The 14,430-nt window shown below is 43.2% G+C and overlaps 1 protein-coding gene across 2 annotated transcripts in view; it reads right to left on the bottom strand.

Annotated features, from left to right (window-relative positions):
- The window catches only part of MANBA (mannosidase beta), a 112,110-nt gene that overhangs the window by 54,497 nt on the left and 43,183 nt on the right, over nucleotides 1-14,430 (bottom strand). For both annotated transcript variants that reach the window (XM_040329898.1, XM_040329901.1), the window contains exons 5-6: nucleotides 4,440-4,563; nucleotides 2,895-3,070 (exon numbers count right to left, since the gene is read on the bottom strand). In XM_040329898.1, coding sequence (XP_040185832.1) covers nucleotides 2,895-3,070; nucleotides 4,440-4,563 — 300 coding nt within the window. The remainder of the gene's footprint in view (nucleotides 1-2,894; nucleotides 3,071-4,439; nucleotides 4,564-14,430) is intronic.

The following is a 14,430-nucleotide window of genomic DNA, read 5'->3' as shown; positions in this document are numbered from 1 at the left end:
TTAACATACAGCTAATGTCTTTAAAAAGAGGAAGTAAACCCTCCAATACATTTCTTTAAAAAAATAAAACCTGCGAGAGAAAGGCATAATGAGCTAGTATGCATAGCATACTAGCTCATTATGAATTACTTACCTGCGATCGAAGAGACTCCCGTTTCTCTCCTCCGCCATGATACCCGAGTGACTTCCTGGTATCGCGGCTCTGGCGCTGTGATTGGTCAGAGCCGCGATGACGTCACTCCCGCGCATGTGCACGGGAGCCATCAGTGACGGCATGATCGCCTTCAGTGCACCTGCGCTGTTGTCTACGGCACGCATGCGCCCTAGACATCGGTGCAGTCTTTTCAGCAAATACAGTTGCAAGAAGAAATACCTTTTGGAATGATATGGATTTCTGCACAAATTGGTCATAAAATGATCTGCTCTTCATCCAAGTCACAACAATAGACAATCACAGTCTGCTTAAACTAATAAACACACAAAGAATTAAATGTTACCATGTTTTTATTGAACACACCATGTAAATATTCACAGTGCATGGAAAAAGTATGTGAACCCTTGGATTTAATAACTGGTTGAACCTCCTTTGGCAGCAATAACTTCAACCAAACGTTTCCTGTAGTTGCAGCTCAGACGTGCACAACGGTCAGGAGTAATTCTTGACCATTCCTCTTTACAGAACCGTTTCAGTTCAGCAATATTCTTGGGATGTCTTGGGATGTGAATCGCTTTCTTGAGGTCATGCCACAGCATCTCAATCGGGTTGAGGTCAGGACTCTGACTGGGCCACTCCAGAAGATGTATTTTCTTCTGTTTAAGCCATTCTGTTGTTGATTTACTTCTATGCTTTGGGTCGTTGTCCTGCAAAATGTCTTGATAAACTTGGGAATTAATTTTTCCTTTGATGATAGCAATCCGTCCAGGCCCTGACGCAGCAAAGCAGCCGCAAACCATGATTCCCCCACCACCATACTTCACAGTTGGGATGAGGTTTTGATGTTGGTGTGCTGTGCCTCTTTTTCTCCACACATAGTGTTGTGTGTTTCTTCCAAACAACTCAACTTTGGTTTCATCTGTCCACAGAATATTTTGCCAGTACTGCTGTGGAACATCCAGGTGCTCTTGTGCAAACTGTAAACCTTCAGCAGCAATGTTTTTTGGACAGCAGTGGCTTCCTCTGTGGTATCCTCCCATGAAATCCATTCTTGTTTAGTGTTTTACGTATTGTAGATTCGCCAACAGGGATGTTTGCATATGCCAGAGACTTTTGTAAGTCTTTAGCGGACACTCTAGGATTCTTCTTCACATCCTTGAGCAGTCTGTGCTGTGCTTTTGCAGTCATCTTTATAGGACGGACACTCCTAGGGGGGAAAAGCAGCAGTGCTGAACTTTCATTTATAGACAATCTGTCTTACTGTGGACTGATAAACAGCAAGGCTTTTGGAGATACTTTTATGACCCTTTCCAGCTTTATGCAAGTCAACAATTCTAAATCGTAGGTCTTCTGAGAGCTCTTTTGTGCGAGGCATCATTCACATCAGGCAATGCTACTTGTGAAAAGCAAACCCAGAACTGGTGTGTGTTTTTTTATAGGGCAGGGCAGCTGTAACCAACACCTCCAATCTCATCTCATTGATTGGACTCCAGTTGGGTGACACGTCACTCCAATTAGCTCTTGGAGATGTCATTACTCTAGGGGTTCACATACTTTTTCCACGTGCACTGTGAATGTTTATATGGTGTGTTCAATAAAAAAACATGGTAACATTTAATTCTTTGTGTGTTATTAGTTTAAGCAGACTGTGATTGTCTATTGTTGTGACTTTGATGAAGATCAGATCACATTTTATGACCAATTTGTGCAGAAATCCATATCATTCCAAAAGGGTTCACACACTTTTTCTTGCAACTGTATCTCCTAAACTGTGTAGGTTTAGGAGATATTTGTTGCACCTACAAGTAAGCCTTAATCTAGGCTTACCTGTAGGTTAAAGTGGTCTGTAAAGGTTTACAACCACCCTAAGAACTATCTTCAGTGTAAAGAACAAGGTGCCCTGGAAGGGATAGTATTTCTCCAACAGAGCCCTGATCTCAACATCAATGTTACATGAAGAGACAGAAGGATTTCTGAGGCAGCCTACATCCACAAAATATATGTGGTTAGCTCCAGGGCTCAAGTCCTGCGGGAACGCGTGGGAACGGAGTTCCTGCACTTTTTTCACAGCAGGAACGCAGTTCCCTTTGCATCACTAGAGCAGCCGCCCGAGCCAATCCTTCACTAAGCGGCGATGCCCAGCTCGAGTCACTGTCAGGGGCAGGCGAACCTTAGTAATCCTTTATGTTACTGGCCACTTCCTGTATATGGATTCATCAGGGAGTGTGGCGGGTATTCCGTCATTTCCTCTATGCCACAATGTCTCCTGGGAGCTTTTGTCATTGTTCCCAGGAGACATTGCGGAGGTCTGCCGCGAGTTATCGCAGGATTTAGAAAGAACTTGCAGTGTATCGAAAGAAAAAACCATGCGGTTTAGTAATTATACATATGAGCGTATCATTTTTTTTTTTCCGTGGGGAAATGGATCTTGGGTGGGAGTTCCCACACTTTTTTCCCCAGGACTTGACCCCTGGTTAGCTCTCCAAGATGTTTGGAACAACCTACCCGCCATGTTTCTTCAAAAACTGTGTGCAAGTGTACCTAGAAGAATTGATGCGGTTTTGAAGGGGAAGGATGGTCACCCCAAATATTGTTAAGTGAGAAAAATAAACTAACACCTCTATTTCTGAAAGCATTTTTTTCACACCTGCCTAAAACTTTTCCATAGTACTATACACACACACAGCAACATTTTTCTGATTGGTATGGAAAGAATGTCAAAACCTCATGGCCGGCTCACCTCACCGATTTGTATCATGAGTTCATATGTCTGCTGTCCAGGACCTAGGATTATATAACTTGCGTGATCAAGATAAAGGTCTGGCATCTTGACTGTCACATGTCCTTCAACAGGTTTTTCAGCAATAACATCAAAAACAGGCTCAATAATAACCATCCATTGTGATGTAGTATTATCTGTAAAAGGAGAAGGTTATACACAAAAAAAAAAAAAAAAAAGCATTTCAAAATGAAGTAGGGGAAAGAAAAGCAGAATCATGTCAGCCAAATATTCAAAGGTTGGCTACAAAACCATATGCAGAAGGTGCCATGCTAAACAACCCAACATTACAAGCCTTTACAACAAAAAAAAAAAGTTTTTTTTTTTTTGTAACACAGTAAGCCTGCAAGTGGGCCTCCCAATAGGAGCTACTTCAGGGTGTACGGCCGACTCAGAATACTGACCTGTGTATAGAATTGTTTTATCTTATTGACCTCAACAGACTAGGCATAGTAGTTTTGTTAGGAGTTGGTGGTTTATGGAAAAAAAAAAAAAAAAAAAAAAACGCTATCTGGAAGAGACTGGACCTATAACCTACTATATAAATGCAGGGTATCTACCAAGAAATAACTTCTTCTGTTAGGAAGCCTTCTGGGCGACGGATTTACTTGGGAACATTGGAAGGTATACAAAAACTTACACATTTGGTTCTAAAATGCAAAACTGAAAACTGCAACTCTAAAGAAAATATACTTGTGTAGATTGCCTATTTATGTGAATAATGCTAAAATGGTCAGGTTGGTCACCAAGAATCTTGCTGTATAATACCCAATAACCAAGATAGCTAATCTCTTGGCCAACGTTCTCGGTACCTAGGCCAATTGAAGTATAAATGTACATGTTGTGCACTTCAAAGGATCAGCGAGAAACGTTGGTCTAACTGCAAGCATCAGCATTTGGGGGTTTCACACAGCTAAACCAAACTGCTCTGCAGTGGGTGAATGTGGACTTCACATGGCTTGTACAGTAAAACCTTGGTTTGAGAGTAACTTGGTTTGAGAGCGTTTTGCAAGACAAGCTAAATGTTTTAATACATTTTGCCTTGATATACAAGCGATGTCTTGATATAAGAGTAGCGTCATGTCACAACTGAGTATAAAAAAAAAAAAGAAGAGAGGAGCCTCTAAGTGTAGCAATATGGTTACATTTAATGAAGGTACAACATTTAGCAACTTATTGCTACACTTAGGGTTGCCTATCTTCTCTTTTAAAATGCTTTGATATACAAGTGCTTTGGATTACAAGCATGTTTCTGGAACAAATTATGCTCGCAAACCAAGGTTTTACTGTATTTCTGTAACTTGAGATTGATGGACAGACAGATTGGCCAAAAATCAGCGTTTATCCTTTCACTAAAATAACGTCCGCAATCAGGGGTACGATTATTATATTAAAAAAAGGAATCCACTACCCCATCCAATAGTTTGAGATATCAGTAGATATGTATGTTCTTTAAATATTGAATTCTGTAGGTACTGTATGTCCACCATGAAGCAAACAACTTACCAAAGACTGTCATGTAGGAAATATAATCCATGTGGACAATATTATATGCTTCAATCCTAATATCTCTCCAAATACCTTGAGTGGGGAAAGAGGGGCCCCAGTCCCAGCTGAATGAACTCTGAGCCTAGAACATTAAAAACACAAATTAAAAAACAGTGTACATAATCTGGCAATCCCACACCAGAATATTTGAGATCGGATTTGCACAACACTGTCTGTTTTCATATATGCGAGTTGCATTGTTTAATATATATTGGATACCATTGATATTATACTACTATGTGGACCAGTCAAATTTTTCCATGCACATGCCCCTGAGTGGCTGTCGATATATATGTTCATTTTTTTGATCGATTCAAAATTCTTTTGACCGATACTAGTGGTGCAACGGATCGTAAAGGATTCGTGATCCAAACGGGTCACCATATGCGAATCGTCACACCACGTGATCCGGAGCTCTGCTGCTGCTGCCGCCTCGGCCATAGGAAAGGCTACGGCTTTGGCCTAGCTCCCGGAGCGGCGGCCACCTAGGTGAGCCTAGAGCGCCGCGTTGACATCATCACCCAGCCTCATCTGCTCCTGTTCGGCCAGCTTCTCTGGTAAGACTAAGCAAGCACTAATCTTCTTATACAGTGGGGGAGATGTGGACCATATTACAGTGGGGAGAGATGTCTGTGGATATTACACAGTGGGGAGAGATGTCTGTGGATATTACACAGTGGGGAGAGATGTCTGTGGATATTACACAGTGGGGAGAGATGTCTGTGGATATTACACAGTGGGGAGAGATGTCTGTGGATATTACACAGTGGGGAGAGATGTCTGTGGATATTACACAGTGGGGAGAGATGTCTGTGGATATTACACAGTGGGGAGAGATGTCTGTGGATATTACACAGTGGGGAGAGATGTCTGTGGATATTACACAGTGGGGAGAGATGTCTGTGGATATTACACAGTGGGGAGAGATGTCTGTGGATATTACACAGTGGGGAGAGATGTCTGTGGATATTACAGTGGGGAGAGATGTCTGTGGATATTACAGTGGGGAGAGATGTCTGTGAATATTACGGTGGGGGAGATGTCTGTGGATATTACAGTGGGGAGAGATGTCTCGTGGATATTACAGTGGGGAGAGATGTCTCGTGGATATTACAGTGGGGAGAGATGTCTGTGGATATTACAGTGGGGGAGGGATGTCTGTGGATATTACAGTGGGGGAGGGATGTCTGTGGATATTACAGTGGGGGAGATGTCTGTGGATATTACGGTGGGGGAGATGTCTGTGGATATTACGGTGGGGGAGATGTCTGTGGATATTACGGTGGGGGAGATGTCTGTGGATATTACGGTGGGGGAGATGTATGGTGGTGATCCAAAAAATGTGTGTGTGTTATTAATCAATCGAAATTCGTCCATAAAAAAAAAAAAACATTAAATCGAACACGAAAATTTTATATATATAATTTTTTTTATTTATTTGGGGGTTCTGAGTAATTTTCTAGCAAAAAAAAAAAATATATGATTTTTGCATGAAGAAGTGCCAGAATAGGCCCGTAGGGAAGTGGTTTTAAAACAATTTTGCATGAACATTGACTGTGTAGTTCTATATGTGTTATTGGTTATATTCTATACTTCCTCTTCTGTTTTGTTTTTTTGAACACGTCTAGAACATAACTAGAGTTAAAGCGGTTGTAAACCGCATAAACTTTTTTTTTTTTCCCCCAAACCTGTAATGCAAAAGGCATAATAGGCTAGTATGCACCGCATACTAGCCTATTATGAAATACTTACCTCGGAACGAGGTGTGTACCACTTACCTGGTCCACGCCGAGCAGGATGTCATCTTGCTCCGGCGTGTCTTCCGGGTATCGCCGCTCCAGCGCTGTGATTGGCTGGAGCGGCGATGACGTCACTCCCGCGCGTGCGCGCGGGAGATTTAAAATCGGCAGGGTCCGGCGATGCCGGTCCTTCAGCCGTGGAGTCCCCCCTGCGCATGCGCCGCCCGCATTGCGGGGGTAATATCTCCTAAACCGTGCAGGTTTAGGAGATATTCTCCTTACCTACAGGTAAGCCTTGTTGTAGGCTTACCTGTAGGTAAAAGTCCAAATAGTGGGTTTACAACCACTTTAAGTTCGTTAGTCGTATAGTATTCTATGTTACAAATATAATTGGTGTAATGCTTGTACTTTCTGTACCTTTTTGTATTGCTAAAAGTTTGAAAATAAAGAAAGAATGAAATAAAAAAACACACACACACACACACACACACACACACACACACACACACAGGAATTTAAAGCGGTTGTATACCCAAAATGTTGTCTTTGCATATCATTTGGTATTTTTTTTTTATTGACAATGAATTGCCAGGAGTCATTTTTACTGTACCTGCCTCCTGTCCGTGTTATCGATATTTTCTCCAGTCATTACGTATACCGCGCATACGCCGTATCCTCCTTCATTCGGGCAAGCCGAGACCCTGCCGGAAAGATGTCGGGGCTGCGTCATTTCCTGTTTTAGACGTCAGCCCCGACATCCCGTGATACTACATCATCATTCATGAACAAAAGAGCATCATGGTTACCATGTGACCTGTACCTCACATGGTACAGGAGAGAGAGACGGCAGACAGACGGCCAATTTCTTTTTTTTTATATTAATTGTTTTTTTATTTGATTTTAAAATGACTTAGTACAGCAGGCACATATTTCATCAGGTAACAGTGTTACACCATATAAGAATACATACAATACGGAAGAGCCAAGAGAAAAAAAAAGAAAAAAAGAAAAAAGGAAACAGCTTCTACAGCCAATACTGCCCATACTCCTAGCATAATTACCCTTGAGTACCTGTTGCCTGCTATATCTCCTAGCCATACATCTATTCTTGCCCCTTCCCCCCACCTACCCCTATCTAAGGAAGCGTATTAGCCCTTTAAATGATCTGCTGTGTAGGACAACAAGAAGAGAATGGAGGAGGCCCCTGCCCTTTTCTGTTAACAGAGTCCCCTTGTGTTAATATGAGAAGACAAGTTCCCCGGGGTGGTTTGCCCTATCAGCGCTCCCGGCAATCCCACCCCGGCATCAAGGGAAAACAACCATCGATGCCGGGGGGGCGGGGACGGATGACATTCTAGAATCGTTTACGCGGGATCCCCTAAACTAGGTTTCCCGTCGTCCTCAACCACGGCCCCCAAATTCTTACAAATTTCCCATAGTTCCCCTGTCTGGTAAAGTATACTCTTTCATTTGAGATTGTTAATTTTATGGATGCTAGCCAGTTGACTACTGACGGGGGGGTCTGCGCCTGTCATTTTTGGGCTATCGTCTTACGTGCCTGGAAGAGGCATCTCAGTATAGCTTCCCCGCTGTCTTGAGGGACTCTTGTGTCTTCTATGCTCCCCAAGAGGCAGGTCCTAGCCACTGGATCAAGGGATGTTCCAAATGCCTTATTTATCCTCTCTACTATTTCCCTCCAGTAGCTATAGAGTTTGGGGCACTTCCAGACCATGTGTATTAAGTCCCCTTTATTTTTACATCTCGGGCATTCGTTGTTTTGTCTCCACCCCATTTTAAACATTTTGTGCGGGGTAAAATATACCCTGTGTAGTAAGAACAAGTGGGAGAGTCTTTGCGCTGGAGCAATTGAGACCAATGCGCCTTGTTGAAGAATCCTATCCCACTGTTCAAGTGATATTATTCCCAAGTCTCTTTCCCACGCTGCTTTACTCTTGGCCGGTCCTGCTCTGCTTATCGCACTAGCACTCAGGCTATTGTATGTTAGTGCTATTAGGCCCTTGGCCATACTTGCCTTGATTATCTTCAGAAGGACAGGGATCTGGGTCCATATAATTGGTTTGGAGCTAAATTGTGCTTGAATAGCATGGCGGACCTGTAGGTATTTGTAGAATGTTTTGTTTGAGATATTAAATTGCCTAGTTAGATCTAGAAATGTTTTTAGGGTATTGCCCTCAAATATGTGCTTTAAGCGGGTTATGCCTTGTCTCTTCCACTCACTTGATTCTTCTATACTTGTTACTTCCTGCAGGTTATTATTTTTCCATAGAGGTGAAAATTCTGTTAGGCCAATGTATCCCAATAGGGTCTTTGTGGTGTGCCATACTTTGATAGCTAATTTTACTGTTAGATGTTTATAGGGGAAGAAATCTGCCTCTAGGGCTTCCACCAGCAGTTTGTGAGGGTTGTTTGTCAACATCAAACGGCTGATGGAGCCATCACTCTCAGCGGTTCCACACCCTGCCAGATGTTGCAATTGTGACGCAATAAAATATAGCTTCGGGTGTGGAACCGCCATGCCCCCTTCTTTTACTGGTAGTTGGAGTGTTTGCAAGCTTATCCTAGCTTGGCCACCTCTCCATATAAGTTCTCTAAATAGTGATTCTACTTTCTTAAACCATGTAAATCCTAACCATAAAGGTGCATTGTGGAGGACGTATAATAATTGTGGCTGCCACAACATTTTTATTAGGTTGCATCGTCCTGCTACTGACAAGGGGAGTCTTTTCCAAATATCACATTTATTTTTCCACTTTAATAACAATGGAGCGAGATTTAAGTTTGCATATTGGGTAACGTCTTTCGTTATCCAAATCCCTAAGTATTTAAATTTTGTGACCACACTTAATCGGGAGGTGCCTGGCAAGAGCTGGAAGTTGGCAGGATCATCCAGTGGTAGGAGGGCAGATTTTTCCCAGTTAATCGTCAAACCTGAGAAATTACCAAAGTCAACTACCAATTGCATCACTTTATCTAGAGTGGTTTCAACATCCCCTAGGAAGAACAAGATGTCATCTGCGAATAATGAAATCTTGTCTTCTCCTTGGTGTCTCCTGAACCCCATTATGTCCTCCCTCGCCCTGGTTGCTATTGCAAGTGGTTCCATAGCGAGGGCGAACAGAAGGGGGGACAGAGGACACCCCTGCCTAGTCCCTCGTTCCAACTGGAAAACTTCCGACGTCTCGTTGTTAATTTTAATTTTGGCTCTTGGCTCGCCATACAGCAGTTTAACCCATCCTATGTAGCGGGGTCCAATGCCAAATTTCTCTAATACTTCCCATAAGTAGCTCCATTCCAAGCTATCGAATGCCTTAGCGGCGTCGAGAGATAGGACTGCTCTATGTCTTTCATTATCCGTTGGTATTTGTAAATTTAGAAACGTTCTTCTTATATTGGTAGATGTTGCCCTGCCTGGTATGAACCCTGACTGGTCTGGGTGAATGAGGCTACTAATGAATCTGTTTAGGCGTTTTGCTAGAATTTTAGCTAGGATCTTAACATCGGTGGTTAACAAAGAAATTGGGCGGTAAGATGAGGGCGTCAATTTTTCTTTCCCCTCCTTATGAATTACTATAATCGTTGCTTCCGACATTGAACGGGGAAGTGTACCTCCATGTTCAGCCCACTCCAGAGCCTTTAACAGCTCTGGAAGCAAAATATCGCAAAATTTCTTGTATAACTCGATAGGTAACCCATCCGGGCCAGGGGATTTCTGGTTTGGCATCTCAGTTACAGTTTGTTGGATTTCGCTTAAGGTGATTGGTGCATCTAGGGCCTGTCTGCCCTCATCAGGCAACGTGGGAACTACTATATTCCGAAAGAAAATTTGCATAGCTTCACTCCCAGCCCCCCCTTTAGATCTATACAGTTCCTTGTAATATTCGCAAAACGTTTGTAGAATCACTTGGCCATCCATGGAGATTTCGCCCGCTGTTGTCCTTATTGCTAGGATGTTTGACGGGGGGGAGTTAGTTCTGCTCAGGAGTGACAGGATCCTCCCTACCTTCTCTCCCTCGCCAAACTGGCACTGTCTTTGTAGAGTTCGTTTGTTCTCAGCACTTCTCAGAATGGCTGTTCTATACTCTAGCTGTTTTGTCAGCCATGCTTCCTGCATAGTTGGAGTGGGTTGTTCGATAAACCTCGATTCTGCCTGAGTGGTCTCACAGGCCAACCTACCCTCCTGCTCTCTCCCTTCTCTTTTTACCCTGGCAACCTGCTGAATTAGTAAGCCTCGCATAAAGGCTTTCAGAGAGTCCCAAACTATTCCCGTCGGTGCGGATCCTGTGTTAATATGTACGTACTCTTTTAGTTTAGCCTCCAAAGATTCTACGTCACCAATTAACTCCAGCCAACCTGGGTTAAATTTCCATTCTTTACAGGAGACTTTAACTCCAATCTTTATTATTAGCACCAGAGGGGAGTGGTCCGAGACCCCTCTGGGGCCATAATATATTCTCTTTACCCGTGGTATTACCTCCTCACTACCAACAGCCAAATCTATTCTGGAAAGTGTATGATGGGAGCTGGAGTAGCACGAGTATTGGCGGTCCAGGGGAAAATAAGTTCTCCATATATCTCTCATCCCTATTTCCTCCAAAAACCGAGCTAGGCGCCCCTCCCCAGTTTTTTTCCCAGGTGGAAATCTGTCCAGGCTACTATCCAAGACCTCATTGTAGTCCCCTACAGCTATGACAGGAACACCTGTTTTATCAAGTGTAAACTCAAGGAGCTTGTGTAACACATCTAGCTTAAATGGTGGGGGGATATACATATTCGCCAAAACATATGGGCTGTTCTCAATTAGGCAGGAAAGAAATATGTAACGACCCTGGTCATCTATCTGAGACTCGGTACAAGAGAACGTCACACCCCTCCCCACCAATATACTCACCCCCCTTGAGTAAGAGGAATGGACCGAATGGAACCGAGATTGAATTTTACGGCTATTCAGTAATGAAACTGAATCCTTGATCAAATGTGTTTCTTGTAAGCATATCATTCCCGGCGTACTATCTTCCAGGAGTGACATAACAGATGATCTCTTAATTGGGTCCCCCATTCCTCTTACATTCCAGGAGGTGATGGTCAGTAATCTATCCTGCATCTAGACGAGTTGCCATAGTAATAGGGTACTCAACCTTTATTTTACCGCCTAGGCAAGTGGCCATCCCACTCCTCTCTAGCCCACCCAACAGCACAGCTCTTAGTTCGAGCATCATACGCTTCCTGCCTCCTCCCTTTAACCTTTCCCATACCCTCTCTCCCCTCCCACCCACAAACCCCCCCCCCCCCCTCCCCCCCCCCCCCTCTTCCTACCCCGCCCTACTGGGCACCCCTTAGGGACCTGTCTAGTGACCTCTCTACACTTCCTCTTACACATCCTACAGACTCACAAACACATGTCCCTCCTTCCCTCTCTCTCTCCCTCAAAAAAAATGGAATCAAAACAACCGGCACCCCTAAAGAAAAAAAAAAAAATATATATATATATATATATATATATATATATATAATAAAAAATAAATGAATAAATAAATAATAATTTTACGGGGTAATAACCAAGCCACTCCCCCCCCCTTAACTATATAGTACCATCCCCCTGTATTAGATCCCCTTGGGACACAGCCCTAGGGGGGAAAAACCTTACATCATAAATATACTTACAGTACAAAAGTGCTAATTGACTAGTTGCTAATTGTTTCTTACGTGTTACTCAACGTACCTTAGTGAAATTTTTGTGTACGTATTTCTATTTGTGTCAAATATTACCCCACATAAAAAAAAAAAAAAAAAAAAAAAAGGGTCCCCACCCCACCCCTTATTAATACTTCACCTCCCCTCCTCAGACAATAGGAGGGAGGGGTCCACAAGTGTGCATCCTATACTTAGTGTCAAAGTTACCTCCCCCTCTTTTTCTCTTAATAATAATCCCTAAGAAAAAAATTGTATCTTAAGAGCCCTAATACCGAGCTTCATAAATCACTATACACCGTGTCAACCTAGTAAAAAATGTGTTGATATATATAAAAAAGTACTTTAACATGAGTGTCACCAGGTATCATTAAATGCCTCCAAGATGCAAGGACAAAAAAAAAAAAAAAAAAGGGGGGGGGGGAGAAGGTCCCCTCCCCCACCCCTTGTTAATACTTCACCTCCCCTCCTCAAGCAATGGGAGGGTAGGGTACCCAAGTGTGCATACTATACTTAATGTCAAAATTACCTCCCCCCTTTGTTTGTTAATCTCTTAATAATGCTAAATAAAATTGTCATTAGAGCCCTAATACCGAGCTTCATAAATCATTATACACCGTGTCAGCCTAGTAAAACAAGTGTGGATATGTGTATATATATATATAAAAAAGAACTTTAACATAGGTGTCACCAGGCAACATTAAATGTCTCTAAGATACAAAAAAAAAATAAAAAATTTCTTCTTTCCTTTTCCACTCCTCTTCTTTTCCTTCTCCCTTCTTTAATGGGGGGGGGGGGGGGAACCCCATCTCCAAAAAAAAAAGCGAACAAAACATTTGAGTCTACTCATATAATCATTGACATTGAACGTTCCGTGGCCAGGTCCCTCTACTGGACTGTCCTCTGATATCATGTGGCTCTCTTTTATCTTCCTTTCACTTAGGATAATCTTGTTTGGACCTTTTATCGTTAGTTGTCGAGATGGTTTTCCTCTCCCTCTTCTTCCCCCATACCTGGACAGCTAACGATGCTAGGAATGCCAAGAGTGGTACCCAGGCCAAAAAAAAAAAAAGGGGGGGGGGGGGAACAAGGGGGTTCACTTCTTTCTTAATTATATAGTCTTTACGTTTCCCCATCTTCCTCTTGCCTCGTTAAACCTAGCCCCCCCTATCACTGGGGCGCTATAGCGCTGATTTATTTGCCTCCAGCCAGTCGGACACTTCCATTGGGTCATTGAAGAAGATAGTCCTACCCAGAGCTACTATTCTAAGGCGAGCCGGATACAAAAGAGCATAGGTGATTCTATATTTCTGGAGAGACTTTTTGATTGGTATAAACTCTGCTCTCCGTTTCTGTAAGTCCGGTGAGAAATCGGGGTATATTGAAACTCTTGCTCCATTGTATGTAATGTCCCCCATCTCCCTAGCTTTCTGTAGCATGGTCATCTTGTCAGTGTAATTAAGCAGCTTTAGTAACATAGGCCTTGGATGCTTCCCTTGCTGGAGTATCTTAAATGGGACCCTATGGGCCCTTTCAATAGAGAAAAAAGGCGAGAAACTATCAGAGCCAAAAATATCCCTACACCAGCTCTCCATAAAAGTGATGGGATTTATGCCTTCACATTGCTCTGGGAGGCCTACCACTCTCACATTGTTTCTCCGAAGTCTGTTTTCCATTGCGTCTAGCTTGACCGCTTGGAGATCCGTTAGCACCTGTAGCCCTTTAAGTTCCCCCTGCAATGGAAACAGCGTGTCTTCAACTACGCTTAACCTCTCCTCTAGCGCGTTCGTTCTTGCAACAGTCCTATGTAGCACTTGGCTCATGGTTACCAATTCTTCCTTTAAGCTCTTTAACTGGGTGTCAAAGTTTACCATATAGCCCTTGCATAAGTTAACTGCGCACAAAACCTCTCTTAAAGTGGGTTCCCCTTCTGTTGACAAGCCAGCCATGGAGGGGTCTATTTCACCAAATGCTACAGTAGTAATCGATGTATTTACAGTCCCGGGTACCTCTCCCCCCGATCCTTTGGTACTCACGTTTTTGATGCCTGCTGTACCGATAGTGCTGCTAGGTTTTGCGGCTATTTGTCCCTGGCTCCTTCTGTCAAGTGGCGCCCCCATCTGCGACTTGAGTTGAGCTGTAACTGTAGGTGGTTGGCCTTTAGCTGGTGAGTTTGAAGAAGGTTGTACAGAACGTTCCATCTTTGCGGCGGATGCCTGGGTGTTTTTCACTGATCTTGTGGACGACATTCCTTCCTGTAGTTTGGGGGCGTTGGGCAAAGTAAAGTAACCCTTCGTATACTAGCGAAGCCAGGCAAGAGACAACTAGTCCGCAAGTGTCGCTGCTATGTATAATTAAGCCGTTATATCGTGCAGTATGATGTAATTTGGGCAAGATAACAGCAACTCCAATGGGCACCGCTTGGAGCAGGAGGATTGAGGGACAGGCTGTATGCTGTAGCCCTTAATGCACAAAAATCAAAGCACGGCGTAGCGCAAGCA

Source organism: Rana temporaria, chromosome 1 (assembly GCF_905171775.1).
Source record: "Rana temporaria chromosome 1, aRanTem1.1, whole genome shotgun sequence".
In the NCBI taxonomy this organism is placed as follows: domain Eukaryota; kingdom Metazoa; phylum Chordata; class Amphibia; order Anura; family Ranidae; genus Rana; species Rana temporaria.
Note: the sequence above shows the minus strand (reverse complement) of the source record. Positions and strands in the feature narration are given on the sequence as shown.